The sequence below is a fragment of the Miscanthus floridulus genome, chromosome 9 (assembly GCF_019320115.1).
Source record: "Miscanthus floridulus cultivar M001 chromosome 9, ASM1932011v1, whole genome shotgun sequence".
Taxonomy (NCBI): Eukaryota; Viridiplantae; Streptophyta; class Magnoliopsida; order Poales; family Poaceae; genus Miscanthus; species Miscanthus floridulus.
Window position 1 is genome coordinate 10051921 of NC_089588.1, and position 16700 is coordinate 10068620.

The 16700-nt window shown below is 43.3% G+C and overlaps 1 protein-coding gene and 1 pseudogene across 1 annotated transcript; both read right to left on the minus strand.

Annotated features, from left to right (window-relative positions):
- Positions 1 to 3217: 3217 nt before the first annotated feature.
- LOC136481329 (clathrin heavy chain 1-like) lies at positions 3218 to 5531 on the minus strand (annotated as a pseudogene).
- A 7728-nt stretch (positions 5532 to 13259) lies between these two features.
- Positions 13260 to 15906, minus strand: LOC136483388 (uncharacterized). The gene is made up of 5 exons (XM_066480439.1): positions 15889 to 15906; positions 15123 to 15592; positions 14435 to 14484; positions 14086 to 14336; positions 13260 to 13540 (listed from the first exon to the last, which is right to left on the minus strand). The coding sequence occupies exons 2-5, from the start codon at positions 15303 to 15305 to the stop codon at positions 13524 to 13526; spliced, it is 501 nt and encodes a 166-aa protein (XP_066336536.1). The 5' UTR covers positions 15306 to 15592; positions 15889 to 15906; the 3' UTR covers positions 13260 to 13523.
- Between the last annotated feature and the right edge of the window lie 794 nt (positions 15907 to 16700).

The following is a 16700-nucleotide window of genomic DNA, read 5'->3' on the forward strand; positions in this document are numbered from 1 at the left end:
TATTCTAAGCCTCATCTAAATTATCGAAAGCTAGTGTCCATCAGGCCCCTTATCATGTGCTCTTGGGTCCTGTTACGCATATATATAGCAATAAAAGTTAGGAAGAATTACATTCTTGTCCTTGTCCAGTACTTTATTTGTGATTTTGTCCCTCTTTTTTTAACTTTGTGATTTTACCCTCGCTTTTTTCAAACGAAGCTCCCGTCTACCTCTGGTTTGTAGCACCGTCTAAAATGCTTGGATTAAATGGTAAAAAAAAAGAAAAAGAAAAGACACCTATATGAAAAGACAATGATACCCCTCAGTCCCTTTCTCCTTTCTCATCCGTTCGCTCGACCCGTTCCGACGAGAAGTCGCGGCCCGCACATGGTTTCACGGCCTGGCAGAGGCGCAGCTCCTCCTCCCTCCTTCCCCCTCCCCCCCCCCCGGCGTGGCTCATCCTCCCTCCTTCCATCCTCCCTCCTTCCTGCTCCCCCCGGCGCGTCTCCTCCTCCCTCCGCCACACTCCGGCGCCCGCTCGTCCCGGCGTTGCCGGCTAGGGTTGCGCGAGCTTCCTCCGGCGAGCTCCCCTCCACGCGAGCGCGAGGCGCTCTCCACCCCAGGCGCCGTCGGTAGCGTCCGCGGAGGCGGAGGCGTACACGGAACCTGAGTTGGTGTTGCTCGAGGCCCTCCTCGGCGTCCAGGGCCGCGGCAGCGCCGTCGCACCGCGCCAGCTCCAGGCAAGAGACTCGCGATTCACTAGACCTCTGCCGAGCGCACCACGTGCTTGCTGACATGCAGGTGGGCGTGTCACTGGAGGCTGACGCCTTTTTGTGGTGGTTGCAGGAAGTGGAGAGCGCCGTGCAGGCTCTCGAGGCCCTGGGAGGCGTTCCTGATCCGATGCGATTATAATCTAATCAGCTTACCCGTGATAGTGGTTAATTAGTGAAGTCAACTGTCAAAGATTAATGCTTCAGGTGTCAATTATCAAATGGGTTAGCTTAAATCTTCCATATTTAAGTTGAAGCCGACTGTACAGAGAAATTCTAGTGAGGTTTGAACTTTGAACTAGCGGGTTTACAGCCTTAACAGCAATAATATGCTGGAGCCGAAGCTTCCTACTTTGGAGATTGTTTAGAGCTTCGTATGATATATCCTTGCACAGAATAAATCAGTTAACAACATGTAATTAATATTACAGACTCCACAAGTTTAACTGAATGACACTATTGTTCCTTTTGGTAGAATTGGTTTGATGCGACAATGAATATCTGGAACAGCTAAGCTCTAATTCTGGTGAGGTATTGCATTGATTTAGAATTCAAGATAAGTGACTCAGGGAGTTTTTAGTTTAGGAAAAAATAAACTCAAAACTCTGTTACCATATGTGCACCCAACAAAGCTCAAAATGTTCTACTTGAAACTAGAGGAAAGCTTGCCTTCTTAGCTTTATTGTTTCTCTGTAGACGAGTTCTAGTTTAATCGAAGGTAGCTGGCAGCTCATCTTCACTACGAGACCAGGGACAACATCACCCATTCAGGTGGAGTAAATCAAAACGCTTTTGTTTGAAAATACATGCTCCATTTACTATCTGTATCTGTATTCTTTCATCTTTGGATTGTGAAAGCTCTAGATGGATGGCTAAATCTATTGTTGGTTCACATTTCATGCAGAGGACGTTTGTTGGAGTTGACTCCTTCATGCAGAGGTCAGTTTCAGAATGAACTCAAACAGTAAAGTGATAGTGTGATACTTTAGTGTGTTTATTGGCACTGGGCATCTCACATGACTAATAGTCTCACCCTCAATGCAACAGGCAACATATGGTAAGTCTGTAGAGCCTTCAAGAATCAATGTTTATTGCCCCATGTTTATTTGTGTTTCCTGTCAACGATAGTTTGCATTTGTGCAAGACCATCTTATCTTAATGAAGAAAAAACAGAAGTCCTTACTCTACTCCTCTAGCATGCGTGATCTATAATTGTTGAAGCAGTTTGCCTTCTACCTGAAGGAAACATTATGCTATACTTACTTTTGTAAGTGCAAACATATAAATAAGCTGTGCACATACAGGGAGGGAAATGAACGTTTTGCAGTAAGACAGGGTGTACAAGGCTGTACAAATTATTGTGCGTAAGTGCATTTTGGTTTCCAGTTCTGACTCAGCTTTGAATTGCACTTGCAGCAAAAAAGAGAGTGGCAACACCTTTACCGTGTCCATGAAAGAAGGAGCTGTTCAAGTTGGTGGTTTACAATTTCCCTTGGATCCCCGGCCACCCACGGAGCTCCGTCCCCGCCCGCTGTGCAGTTCCTGCCGGCGCCGCTATTTCTTCAGGCCAGCAGAGCAGCCAGCTAACGAGTTCAGCAGAGCCTTGTGTTTGATTGGAGTAGCTCTGTTCTTTGCCAAATTTCTCTAAATGTTGCATGTAAAAATTTTAGTCGACCCTAATCAAATTTGTTCTTGGTATATAACTCTACTAGTTTGGTTCAAGGGCAGAGATCGAGGAGCCACCACGGGGCCGACCTGCCGGCTCGTGCACACGGCTCGTTACATCTGTCATCATTATGAACGTTTTGGTCCCAAAATTTTGAATATTTATCAATATTAAATCTGAGTTCAAATAATTGCAAGTTGTGCCAAATATGTTTGACCAAATTTAATCAATTGTCAGCATATAATAAAAAAGTCTAATTTCAAATCAGGGTAAAATCACAATTAGGCATAACAAACAGGAGCAAAATTGCATGGGTATTCATGTCCTTTTGTACAAAGTTTAACACCGTTAGGAGTGGATGACGGAGCAGGGGCAAACTGGTGTTTCGTGAACGGCACAGTAGGGGTAAATTTACAAAGTCAAAAAAATAGGAGCAAAATCACAGTTTCGATACAAAACAAGGGTACAAACGCAAGAGCCCCTAAAAGTTACACATATATATAGCAATATAAAAGTTAGTGCTGTTAAAGGCCAACACAACATATACGTTATTATGAAAGTACAATAGATGAAATGGCAAGGCATGGAACAGTAAGATATTTTGCATTTGTTTATGTTCATTCATCGGTAGTTTCTCTCAATCTATTACTTCCTCTCCATTTAAACACGTACGATCACAAAATCATGTTGACAGGGAAGTAGTTTCGAATACAAATCCATCCAAATCAACAGCTTTTGGTACCCACCCCACAACTTCAAAAATACACATACTAACAATTGAAATCAACAGGTCGTAACATACATTTGTTTGTCCTTCACTGTTCCGACAAGTATTAATACAACCAAAATGTGTCTACAAAGATTTTATCACACTATACAAATGGTACCAGCTTTCAACAGCTCATGCTCAACCAACCTAATCATCCTAACCTCATCCTATCCCATCGTACGGTATAACAGGTTGCAAATCTCAAACTCTGGCTAAGATTTCACTCCGCCAAAAATTTCTCGATACCATAAAGAACATTGATTTCAAACTGTAATCATCTACAATTCCAAAGAAGTCCCACTTTTGCATACACTTGGAACAATTCATATCATCATCTAAGATCTGTGCAAAAATGACTCAGTAGCTTCCCATTGGCGGCATCCCGAATGCTGGCATCGGACCAGGGCCCATTGGCGGCATACCCATTCCACCCATTGGAGGCATGCCCATTCCACCCATCGGAGGTGGAGGACCACCCATGCTAGGCATTGGCGGAGCGGGCAATGCAAGAGGAAGCAGTTGCGCGTACATGTTCTGCACAGCACAACGGAATGCAACTTGTCATGTCAATGCCTCAGCATGAGATGACTGATGATTGCACAAAGAAAACATGTGAGAGCAGTTTTAGGTTACCTGCTGAGCCACAAGATCTTTCTCCTCCTTCTCTTTGGCTCTTTCTTCCTTCTGCGACTCAATTTTGCCCTTCACGAAATCATCCACCTTGCTAGTGTATTCACGGATGAACTACACACGCAGCACGGATGTTAGTTACTATAGTAAACTGTATGTAAATAAACATCAGCAAAGAAATGGACCGAAATAAGTTACCTGCAACAGGTATGGGAAGGCAAAGTTCAACATGTTGTTCATCCATGCAAGCTCAAGAGCGACATCCGGCCGGATCAAGTCGTAGCAAATGAAGAGGCAGGAAGCAAAGCATTCTTTCTTGCCCTGCGTTACATGATTGTATGTGTTTACTAATCAGAATGCAATGCCAAGCAGACAGACTAAGCCTTTTGATGTATATAGTATTGACTTAGCTTATCGCTAGTATCATATCATCAATCAATAGAATGGGTTTGAACCAAACCTGCTCAATGAAATAGACAAGCAAGTCCTCTGACAGTTCACGGTCACCAGATTGATTGTGAGCATGTCTCCATGCAATCCTTGTACATGTTGTCTTTCTTGGATAGAGCAATTGATTGCTTCCACCTGCCAGCCTTCTTGTAAATGTAGGCAGCAATCCTCCTCATCTCCAGCAATTCATGCTTCTCAAGCTGCTCAAGAAATGAACACAGGTTATTAAATTCAAAGCAGTAACAATAGGCATTGCACGATTATCTGGCTATTTTTTACCTTCTGGGCAAGACCTATCTGGTCAAAGTTGTCATGCATGTCAACTGATTCACGGAGTCTCTCGTAGTCTTCCTCTTCAACATAAAGCTCATTCAAGGCTTCGTTCATAGCAGAGACATTGTTACTCTGAACTACAACCATATATGGTTTCACAAGATGCAACTGGCCAGCCTGTCCAAAGAGCAACAAGACAATCAGAAATTTGGGATGGAATTGAAACAGAGCTAACCTTGCGCATTATGTCTACAACTCTGGTATGATCTAACCGAACTGCAAGCACATTTAGCATATCATTGATGAGATCCGGATGCTCTTGCAAATAGAAGTGAACTGCCTTGTAATATAGCTCAACATTTGCAACTTTAATGCAGACATCCTTGAACTGCATATGATCATATGCATCTGGAGAGTGGTTCATAATAGTGGTGGCAGCATTGTCAAATTCATCGTACTGTATGTACAGGTAGGTGAGTTCTTTCCAGTGCTGCTGTTCATCACAAGCCCGGATAAGCTTAGGAATATTGCGACGGGTGGAGAAAAGTTTGATGTGCTCCATAAGCTTCTCAGAGCGGTATCTAGCATATAGAACTCCCAATTCTGTGAAGGTGCCCATGTGTGCACGTTCAAGTCCAAGACCACTCTCCACGAGAGCAATAAGTTCACTGAAGCATCCTCTATTCTGGTAGTATTCACTGATTCTTCCAAGTCATCAACCTAAACAAAAATACAAAAGCAGGTATGTCAGAAAGAAATATATCATAGAAGCTTTGTTATAAAGCAGAGACTAGAAAAAAAAATATCAGTATGCACTCCTACTTGTATACCTGAACAATAATTTGAGACCACATATTTGTGCAAGACGGAACTCCTCAGCGTCAACACAAGCAAAGCAGACCTCCTTCCATGTTTTGGCACTGTTGCCTTGCGAGCAGCATCCACAGCACCTTGGAACTGCTTCAGCTTAACCAGGGTAATAGCTAGCTTAGCCCAGTTCGAGATGAAAGCATAGATTATCTTTGCAGCCTCATATAGTTCTTCATCATACAGACGGTCACCAACATTTGGCATAAGAATGAATTCCTCAATGTCACTGAGCCTGTCAATCTTAGCATATGCAAAGATGAGCTCTCCATCGACTTTGGGTTCCCGTGCCTTTTGCCTTACCATCAGAGGTACTTCACTAAATCGAAATTGTAAATTGAAAATGATGATGATAGAATCTATTTGTCAACTTGAGATCCAATTTGTGTCAATTCCTTTCATATACTATATATATAAATATGGGATGAGATTAATTTTGGCACATGGGGTTTATTGGCTCTTGATGCACATGCTGCCGTCTTATGCCTCCGTCTGAATGTTATGTTAACACAACAGTAAAAAGTCATGCTTACATGAGCCATCACATCCATGTACTCTAATTTCTTATGTACTCATGCTTGTGTGCCATTAGGGCCAACTAATAATATTATAATAACATAGGAAACTAGCTAAACCACATATAAGTCCACAAAGGCTCAATTCAATAAAGTCTCATATTTTCCGGTTATTACTCCTAATAAATAAATAATGTCTTGTGCTTATGTCTTCGAGATGAGAACGCTGGCCATATAATTCCATAAAAAAAAGGAACACTGACTGAATAGCAAAAGACTTGCACAATTGCCAAAAGACGGAAGCTATTCTTATCGAAAGTCTCAACACCACCATACTTGTACGATTATACCAAAACCAGTGTTGCTAAAATAAACAAATCTCCAGTAAAAAAAGATCATGCAAATTTTGCATGCCTGTTGCAACGCATGGACCATCACCTACATAGTAAGTGCAAAGATCATATATAACCTTGATAGGGTGAACCATCTTTTAGCGGTATACACACACACATACATACATACATACATACATACATACATACATACATACATACATACATACATACATACATACATACATACATACATACATACATACATACATACATACATACATACATACATACATACATACATACATATATATATACATATATATATATCGTCCACCAAAAACACCTATGGGGAAAAATAGATGATATGACATAACCTTGTGTTGATATTGCCTCATTAAAAACTTTATATGAGAAACCCCAAGGGAAAAACTCATACAAAGAAAAGAGTGCAATATGATGTTTGTAACAAGTTATTAATCAAAGAGACCCTCACCCTGATACTAGCAAACCTCGAAGTAAATTCATACCAATGCACTCAACACATACGAAATATGGAGTATGGTAGATTCTGTGAATATCTCTGCAAGATTATCATGAGACTTAGTTTGCAAATGTTCATATGCCCATATTATCTATGGAATATAACCATCTTAGTGCAAAATATTGCATTAAGTATAAATTGTCTCCATCTACACAACATAAGTTGCATTACCTTTATAGATAATGACCATTGATTCATAGAATGAACACCACATAACTTCAGCATGTGATATATCATTCTGTCAAGCTATACACATTCATGTGAAGCCTGGTAAAGTACAATATTAGAATGATTGGTGGAAGTGACCATTAGTATCTTTTTAAAGACTTCCACTAAATAGTCTTTCCACATGTACACTAAGCCTTTCAATGATCTGGAATTTGGGGATCTAATAGACAACCAGAATCATTATATCCAACCGGATCGTGGGTTCTTCCAAACGAACACAACAAGATCACTTGTGCTATTAAGATATCAAAAGATATTCTTAACTTCAATCCACCAACATTTGGTAGGAGTAGCGCTACTTCTAGATAGCAAATCATTGCAAAATAATATCCAGTCGGGAACTTTTGCAAGATATATTAGCGCATAAATAGTATAGAGATAATGGACCACATGTCCCAATATCTCACCTAAGTCACTATGGCATAAAACAATCTTCCTCTATCATAAGGTAGAACAACCATAGGATACCTTCATATTGAATCACTCGATATGATCTGGATATAGATAGCTTTTACACAAAATCCTAGGAGAAGATGCTTGGATCATAAACACAAAATGAAATTTTGGTTTAGTCTGTATCTTCCATCTTAAACTCCATCTTTAGATTACAACGTGCTATTAACATGTGTTCATCACTAATGATGTCAAGATTATTGACTATCATATAACACTATGAAATCCAATCAAGGACTTCAAAATGAACACCACGTGTAATCAATCTTGTATCCCTTCAGTTTAGGGAATACAAAAAGTCGATTGTACCAAATTTGACTTAACTGCTTTAAGCCATTATTGACTTAAGCAATACACAATATGTGTTGTGATTTTTATGTATGAGGGTTGGGTATGTGAACTCCTTCCTGGAAGCTTCACAAATACACCAAATCAAGCGATCATATAAATATATGTAATCACAACATCTATCAACTATTAACTGCAATGATAGATACTTTTGTACTGCCAATCAGAAGATAGTATCAAAAATTTATAACTTACTATGGAGAATAATTTGCATTGAAAATCAATGCCTAGGCTTTACGTAAACCCCTTGTGCTACTAGTCTTGCTTTAATCTCACCACCACATTGTTATCAATCCATTCTAGGACGAAAACACTTTTGTACCCATAGTAAAGGTACCATGAGGTGTTAGCATCACAGCCCAAAACACCTCTTTTCTGGTGAGCAAGACTATCTCTGCATGTATTACATCACTCAACAAGCTCCAGTAAGAGTGAGCAAAGCACTCTGCCATGGTCTTATTGACTAGATGACTTGTAATGTTGTATACAACTTATTCAGAGAAGTATGCGTCGACACTTGTAACCGTTCTATTATATAATTCTCCGGTGTGTCAACACTCAAAATACCCTGAATGACTCATTGTGACTTCCTGAAATGAGAGTCTGGGCTTTTCGATATCCCAGCATCAGTATTTAGGTGCACCTCTGAGCTAGGTTTATGGATGACATCCATCCACTAGGTAATAACCAATATTTACCCACAAGGTGTTGCCACCCATAGGTTGACATGCATTTACTATCTTAGAAGGAAAAACTTCTATTGCTAGCATGAATAATCCTGCTTTATGGCCATACTTCTCCCCCTCTTATTTACAATTGGGTGCAGAGGATGGACAAGGCTGTCACCACTTGCCACCTACCACAATCTATCTGGAGGCCTAGCCATATCCATAGGTAATCTATAGCCTAAGCACCACGCTTAATCTATAGGATTACTACTTCGATCCGAGCTCCGATGAAATGAGATCAAAGCACCCTAACCAGATGGTAGAACCGGTACTAACGAATAGCTATTAATTAAGAGGTAACCTATGCTACCGTTGGCGGTCACTAACGATCAAATCCGATCGCCAAATAAAGTCCAAAACAGGAGAAATAAACAAACATATGACACATATGCTTTCACTATTAACATAATTCCACTTGTATTGGAGAAAACATGTTTTGCAGGACACACATTCAAATACAAGTGGGAAACCAAGCAAAAGGCGCAATTCGTAAAGCGTAATGCAGAAATGCGCAAGAGAAATAAATAGAGAAGCCCACCTACGCAACTTACCTGGATAGAACACCGGCGTAGGAGGAGCCCAGGCCTAGCCACCAGCCCACCTGGCAAAGGCGAGCCAGCCAGGGTGGGGCCGCACCCTGGGTGCGCCCGCACCCCAGGCGGTGCAACCCAGGCCCAGCCTTCGTAGGCGGTTGCATGGTGGCATGCTTGGTCACTTTCAAGCGATTTCCTAATTTACTGAGGCCAAACTGACCACCAGCCACTATATAAGAAGGGGCGGAGCTCATTCTCAACACACACCAACATTTGGAGCCTCTACCTCACTACCCTACTCTTGTACTCTTTTAGCTTTTAGTGGTAGTTTTGTGAGCAAAGCAAGAGCTATCAAGGAGGGCTTGGCTCCTTGGAAGAAAGGATCCTTGGTATGAATAATACAATGAGTTCTTCCATAGTTATGCTCTCATACTTACAATATAGCAATGCATATGAACTAGACTATAATTCTCATGTTATAATCATGATATATGAACTGCCATATAGTTTGTGTGTTATGAGATTAACACGTAGGACTTTATGCTTAATCATTCATATAAATTATATGAGTAGAATTAGAGCTAACTTGAGGTGACGGTTCATCATGCCTTCGAGTGTGCCCAAGTTCTTTAACTATCAATCCGTAAGGTCAGGGACCCGGGGGAATGTGGGTAGTTTCTGTGTATGCAAGCATGGTGCTTGGGTATGTAGAAACAGGTGAATGCATTTCCTACTCTCTGTCGACGAAATATGGTCGGCAGTCTACCTAGGGGTATGCCTAAGGTAGTAGATTGTCGGCAGACAGATGCGCAAGCTACAAACAAGATGGTGACGCAAGACAGACACGAGGTTTTATCTAGGTTCGGCCGCCGTGAAGGCGTAATACCTACGTCCTGCGTCTGATTGTATTGTTGTATATCAATGAGAGATGTTTTTTACAGGGGTCCCCTGCCCGCCTTATATAGTCTAGGGGCCAGGGTTACAGATCTGGAAACTAATCCTAACCGGTTACAATTGCCATAGGTGGTCAGATAAGGATTCCTATTCTAACCGACCAGGATCTTGCTTAATCTCCAAGTCTGCCTTGATTCCTTGCGCGGGACTCCGAGCAGATCGGCCGGGCCGCGCGTCGTCCTCTTGTGGGCCAGACCCCCTGGTCCGGGGCCGGCCCAAGCCTAGCCATAAAGGTATAGGGGTTAATACCCCCACAGCTAGTCCCCGAGCACCATGTATTATGTTGCGACACGCCGTTCGATCTTCTTCAACTAATGCGATCTGTCTTCATGTCATCTCCAACTGGCTGAAACATTGACCAAGCAAATGTGCCAGTATTCTGGTCAGCATAGAGAGCAGTAGTCCACGATTATAGCCGAAGATTCCGGTTGTCCGAAGAATGCATGGTGCTCTAAAGAAAAAAGAAAAAGATTGCTTTCCTGATTAAGTGTGCCCACTTGTATTTCTGAAAAGAAATGTAAGTGACCCTTGTATAATAGTAGTTATGGCCAACAGTCAGAGCGTAGGGGTCGATAAAATAAGCACATTCACCGCAAGGTGAAGTGTGCCCACTTAGTCCCCGAGCCTGGTAGTAGGTGACGTAGGCACGTGGTGCCAGGGTCTAAAAAGAATTTCCACTGAAGTTGAGAATCCAATCGTCGTACAAGCGCAGGTCCCCTGCCCTGGGATGGCCGGATCCGGACTCCAGGTCCCGAACCCGGCGCCCCCTGCGGCCGTCGCCGCCTCCGTCTTGACCACAACCGCAGGCACCGCCCGTCGCCGGCCCCGAAGCCGAACTGGCCACCTGGAGCCCAGATCCGGCCACCCGGGCACCGGATCGGACCCCACGTGGCCCGGACCGGCGGCCCCAGCAGTCGCCATCGTCGTCGTCAAGAGAGGAGGAGGGGAGCGCGCATAGGAGAAGGAGAGCTCGCCGCCGTCCCCTGCGCCAGGGCACCGCTCATGCAGGCACCCTGCCGCCCGCACGCCGCCGGCCAGCACGCCACAGGCCCGCAAAGACGACCTGAGAGCACCGCCGGTGCCCACTCCCGCACGTCACCCCCGATGGCCACAGCCAACACCACGCGCGGGGAAGATAGATCTGGTGACGCGGGGGCCGGATCCGTGCGCGTCGGAGCAGGATCCCGGCCACCGGCTGCTGCACGCACGGGAGTTCCACCGGAGAGAGAGATAGAGGGGAGGAGGAGCAAGAGGAGGAGGAGGGAGGAGAAAGAACCCCCCAGCCGCCGCCATCCTTGCCTTTCGCCGGCCTCCAGCGTCGAGCTCCGGCGGCGGCTAGGCATTGGAGGCGTGGGGGCGGGGCCTAGCTGTGGCGGGAGGAAGCACCGCCCGAGTCGCCCTCGAGGAGAGAGCGACGCTGGGGCCGAAGTGAGCCGATGCTTGTTTGAATGCTTCTCTTCCTTTTATTAATTTCTTCAAACAAACCAGGATGACCGTTTTTAGGCATACATTCCCCTCCGGCAACCAACAGCAAGTTTGTGCGCTTCCTGTTTTTTTAAAACATATTGGTAATGGAGTATTAGAATCACGAGGAATCAGAGTAACTTATTTGCAATCTCTCATTAGAGCCTGCACATGAACATATTTTATATTTTGTTATTGTTCTTGATGTTACTAGTATTTTCTTGTATAATGTGTTTGGCCAAATTTAGATATTTTCACAAATCACAATGCCTTACGTGGAGCTAAAGGAAGGCCCTCTGGAACAGTTTACACATGAAATGGAACCTTTTCTACACAAGGACGGACTGCTAGTTCGCCTGAACAAAGGTTTGTGATTGCAACCTCCATCTACACATATTCGTGAATCTGCAAGCAAATTGGTTAAAAAGTCCAGCATTGTTTGTGCAGGCGTTGTAGAGTTAGTTGCAGATCATGTTGTTTGTGAGGAAGGGAAACCCCTTTCGCCAGAAGCTGCACAAACTCTGGTAAGGTCATCCTGTAGAGTTACTATGCATGCTTAGCTGCATATATGACTTAAAATGAGCTTGATCGAACTAAGAGGAGCATCTTTCAGTTTCTACTGTAATTCCGTTTTACACCACATCTTAAAATTGAATACCTTGGTTGATGAGTTTACATGAAACATTAATAGGCAATTCATTCTTACTGTCATCTGCTCTTCATTTGAGTGCTGCAGTAGTAGTTCATTTCCATTTGCCAATCTCTATCTTAACTGTTGAAATCCATCCACTGGCCTATTTCTTTTCTTTGACTCCACTTTGATTTCTCTCTTGCAGCGGTTGCTTGGGATACAGATGTCAACATTCCATCTATACCTTGTGTGTGCCGTTGGTCGTGTGATGACTTTGAAGTTTACAGAGAAGGCTTGATGCACCTAGGAGCTGATGATTCCTCTTAATAGCTTGTGTTTCCTGTGAACAAGGGCGCACTTGCTGTCTTAATTGGGTCAGTTTTTGGTATATTGTGTGTGGCCATGTATCACTGAGGGTTGGAAATTTGAAAGATGCTATCTGCAGAAATTTTGCTAGTGTATTTCTTCATTTCGTCCCATCTTTACTCACTGCTGAAAGGTGTAAGCTGATTTGTATATCATATCAACAAGATGTTGATTCTCACCATGCGATTGTTTCTGAGATTCAGTGGGTATTTTGTATATGCGACGGAGGGTTACCTAAAGAAATTGTTTGGTTTCAGTTTTCTGAATTCGGTTTACTTGTTCAAACTGAATGTAGCTCAATGGCAAATGCCAAATCTGTGCCTGGCGGCTGGGGAGCGCATCATTGATTAGACGTTTTCACTGCTGTGAGGCTGCATCTCCTGAAAAATTTGCAGCGCTTGGTTTTCACTTGCTAATCGCTTAGGACGTGGTTTGCTCATTGGTTCTGAACACCAAAGAAACATATAGATGATTCTCAAGTTACTTGAATGGAACTTTTTGGTACTCGGCGATCAGTAGGAAACACATGCAGAGGCCAATTGGCCTGGCAATTAAACGAGTATATACAAGCACAGTAAGGTGATCAATCACTAGTTCAGTCACCTCAGGGCCATCCGAAAATGAACATGTACTCCGATCGACTCAAGGCCATATGGTCATCCAATCCCTAACTTCCCATTGACCTAAAAGGAACCACTAACCAAACAGATCAGGATTTGCTATAGGAGAGGACAAGCAAAGTAATCAAATCCGTACATGTGACAATTACTTGCTTAGATTAGATTCATTCATCATGTCGAGCATTGGAAAATATTTTTACTACAGACGCACAGGTAACAGATACTGGAGATACACTTGTCACAAACCCTTTTCATCACCACTCAGCAAAAGGGGAGATACACTTGTATTTTATAACCAATTATTATCACAAACAAAAACACAAAATCACACAAGTTGCTCGTCTTGGTCCTCCATTGTCAATTTCAAAACCTTTCTTGTCTTCCTCATCCTTTCTGCTTGGCATCACAGATGCTCCTTACCTGTTGCACAGAACAATAAAGTTAGCAATTGCACTGCTGAGAAGTGAAACACAGCCTATCTAGTTGATGCACAATAGCTAAAACGAAACCAATTGCGTTTCTAACCCAGTATAAACTTACGTACCAGAACCATGCAATTGAACAAATTAATTAACATCTTACGCCACCAGACTAGATAGGATATAGACACCATGCACTTTCTAAAATGGTAGTGTGTAGTACAATAGTAGTAGGGTCATCTAATGACTAATATCCATTTGTACAAAAACAGGTCATCTAATATCATTTTCTGTTCAGCAGTAGTTTCCCTCAGATTATTGCTGCATCCATTTCAAAATGTAAGTGCAACCGAATTGCAAACACTGATTTGCTTATTTCATATTTATTATTCCTAACAGAATGATGGACCTAGGGAAGTAATTTCAAATTGCAAATGAATGGTAAACTTTCTGTGTTAGATTAGTCACTGAGCAAAGATGACAACGTTTGAAACTCAATACGCATATGGGCAGCAAGCGAAAATGAAGAGTATATAAGACTAATACCTGATGCTTGTATCCTTTGGCCTTTCGAAAACTCGCCCACTACATCTCTAGCTTCAATCTGACTTCCCATGGAATCCAGAGCTGCATGTCTCCTTTCATTTCGTTGCTGCTTCATCTCTTTATTAAAAGCGTCCAATTTGGCGTCTATACGGTCCAGTGTCGGAATGACATAAAAATATATAAATGTGAAGCCACCGAACACCATACAGTAAGCTGCCATGGGTGCAGCATTTATGATTCCGCCTTTAAAACTGAAAGTGACAAATGCAAGTGACAATTCGTTCTTTAAGGAACACTTGCCAGTTATTTCTTTATAGATAGACATCGAAATTGGAAGGAGAAGTCTTACCAGTCCCACCCATTGCCACTGGGAACTTTCTTGTTATAAGTTGGAGGACCCTAAAGAAACATATAATAGAACAAAGAGCATCATCAATACCAGTAATATGAAGGTTATCAAGATCACGGTTTGTATCTAGGTTGGTCACATAGAGCTGGCATGACACAAGTCAATTTCATTTATTTATTTTTTCATGTAGAAGAATCATATAAGAACAATAATAATCTCAAGCAAAGGATGAAATGTGAATGAGATACTGTGGTGTAATACCTAGGATGATGAATGTGATAACAAATATGTCAACATTGAAAGCTAACTAGTAATTTAGGTTTCATGTATGCTACATAGATAGACATGACTGGGCTTTGTAACCTTAACAATTTGCTATCCTTTTACTTTTGCACTTATAAGGGAAGATGGTAGCATGTCAAACGACAATATAATTAATGCACAAAAAATGATACAATAAGTGACATCAATTAATAATGTATAAATAAAATCAAGTAAGTTGAATAGAAGGTACTACTACAGAACAAGCAGATTCAGATAGCAAACGAAAGAAGAAGAAATGTTTTTTTTTTCCCACACACTTACTTTTCTATCTAATCTAATAAGAATTATATGAAAGACATCTATTACTCCAGTAGATGTAGAGGATCCCGTTCTAATAAAATCAAATCAAAGAGGAGCAGCATACCCTGAGGTTGGCTGGCGGCGGCATGGCACCACCAGTAGATGTAGAGAATCTTGAAAGCCATAGGCCACCGGAGCTGGTTGGAAGGCGGCCATGATGATCTAGTGCAGATGGAAGGCGAGGCGGTGCGCGGGCCATCTTGGTGGCCACAGAACGAAGGAGCGCTGCTCGTGCTGCCATTGCCATGCCCGGGACAGAGACGAATCGACGAATCGAAGAAAGGCTTGCTAGGGTTGGTGTGATTTGGGTTCTCCTGATCTCCTCCTCCTCTCGATTCGGCTGCTATATATCTATATGCAACTAGGCTATTCCGCCGCCCTCGTAGATTCCTCTTCGGCTCCGTCTCCGCCTCCGGCTCCGGCACGGAAGGGGGGCAGCGGGGACGTACCGTTCGGACTCGGGACGGGAGGCGGCGGAACAACACGGGCGGACGGGCAGTGGTTCACTGCTTCCCCCTTCCCGTCCCCGCTCCCCTGGATTATAAAATGTAAAGACGTGATTTGGTGTAAGTATGATGGTACTATTCATAAAACGGGTTTTTAATGGCAAAATGAATTATTTCAAAGCAATAAACCTTTTTTCGCCAAAAACATAATTTTTTTTATACAAATGAATCGTGAAAGAAGATTGCAATACAGTTTGCAATTTTGAATATATATAGTTATGTGGCTCCGCCTGAGTTATTCCACAAAATCACATGCAATTTATAGCAGCTAAATAACCTTCATGGGATCATAAATGTTACAAACTGTGAGGAAAGAAATATTACCTTTTAATCAGAAATTATACAATATGAGAAAAAACAAAGCTAATCCACCCCTCTCGCTTCTGTCGCCCCTCTCTAATGGCCGCCAATTGCTTCATCTGTCAAAAGAAGCAGAACAAAAGAAAACATTTGCCATGTCTAAACCAGCAAAAGAGAATGACATAGCTGCTGCAGCTGTTGCTTTTTTTTGGGAAATGCTGGTGGACTGGCCCTGCTCGGTCTTATCCCGTGAGTCCGACACTGCTTCGACTTATCCGCTCCCATTCGCTCTGCACCGCTCCTCCTCCCACTCCGCTGCGCGCTCCACTCTCACCGACCGTCTCCTCCTCCGACTTCGCTCTGCTTTGCGCCGCACGTCTCTCCCTCCGGCGACCACCACGCACGACGCGGTGCCTTCCGGCGAGCCGCCCTCCCTCCCTCCCTCTCCTCCCTCCGCTCCGTGCTCCCGCGACCTCCATGCCACCGAGAGAGAGGGCGGCGGCGATGGCGCGGGCGCCGCCCCGTGACGACATGGAGGAGGAGGATGACATCTCGGAGGAGGCGGTAGGTGGGGAAGGATCTGGATCCGAGGCCTCCCTCCCCCTCCCTCCTCCTCTGGATCTGCTCCTCCTCCTCCTCCTCCTCCTCCTCCCCTACTCCTCCTCCATCTAGATCTATGGGATGTGGTGGTGGCTAGGGTTCCGGCGAGCTCTCCGGGGTTCAGCTCCTCACCATGTTGCAATGGTTTTCTCTGAATGTTGCGGTAGTGTTTAGTTGATGTTGCAATAGGCTAGGGTTCCGACGAGCTCTCATGGTTCACCTCTCACCGTGTTGCA

Bases quoted from the DNA above. Each gene is read 5' to 3' on its own strand.
- LOC136483388 (XM_066480439.1), bottom strand. From the start codon at position 15,305: ATGGCAATGGCAGCACGAGCAGCGCTCCTTCGTTCTGTGGCCACCAAG. The intron at 14,485-15,122 runs GTATGCTGCTCC...ATGTTTCTTTAG, and splicing joins CGCCGCCAGCCAACCTCAGG to GGTCCTCCAACTTATAACAA. The intron at 14,337-14,434 runs GTAAGACTTCTC...TGTCACTTTCAG, and splicing joins AGTGGCAATGGGTGGGACTG to TTTTAAAGGCGGAATCATAA.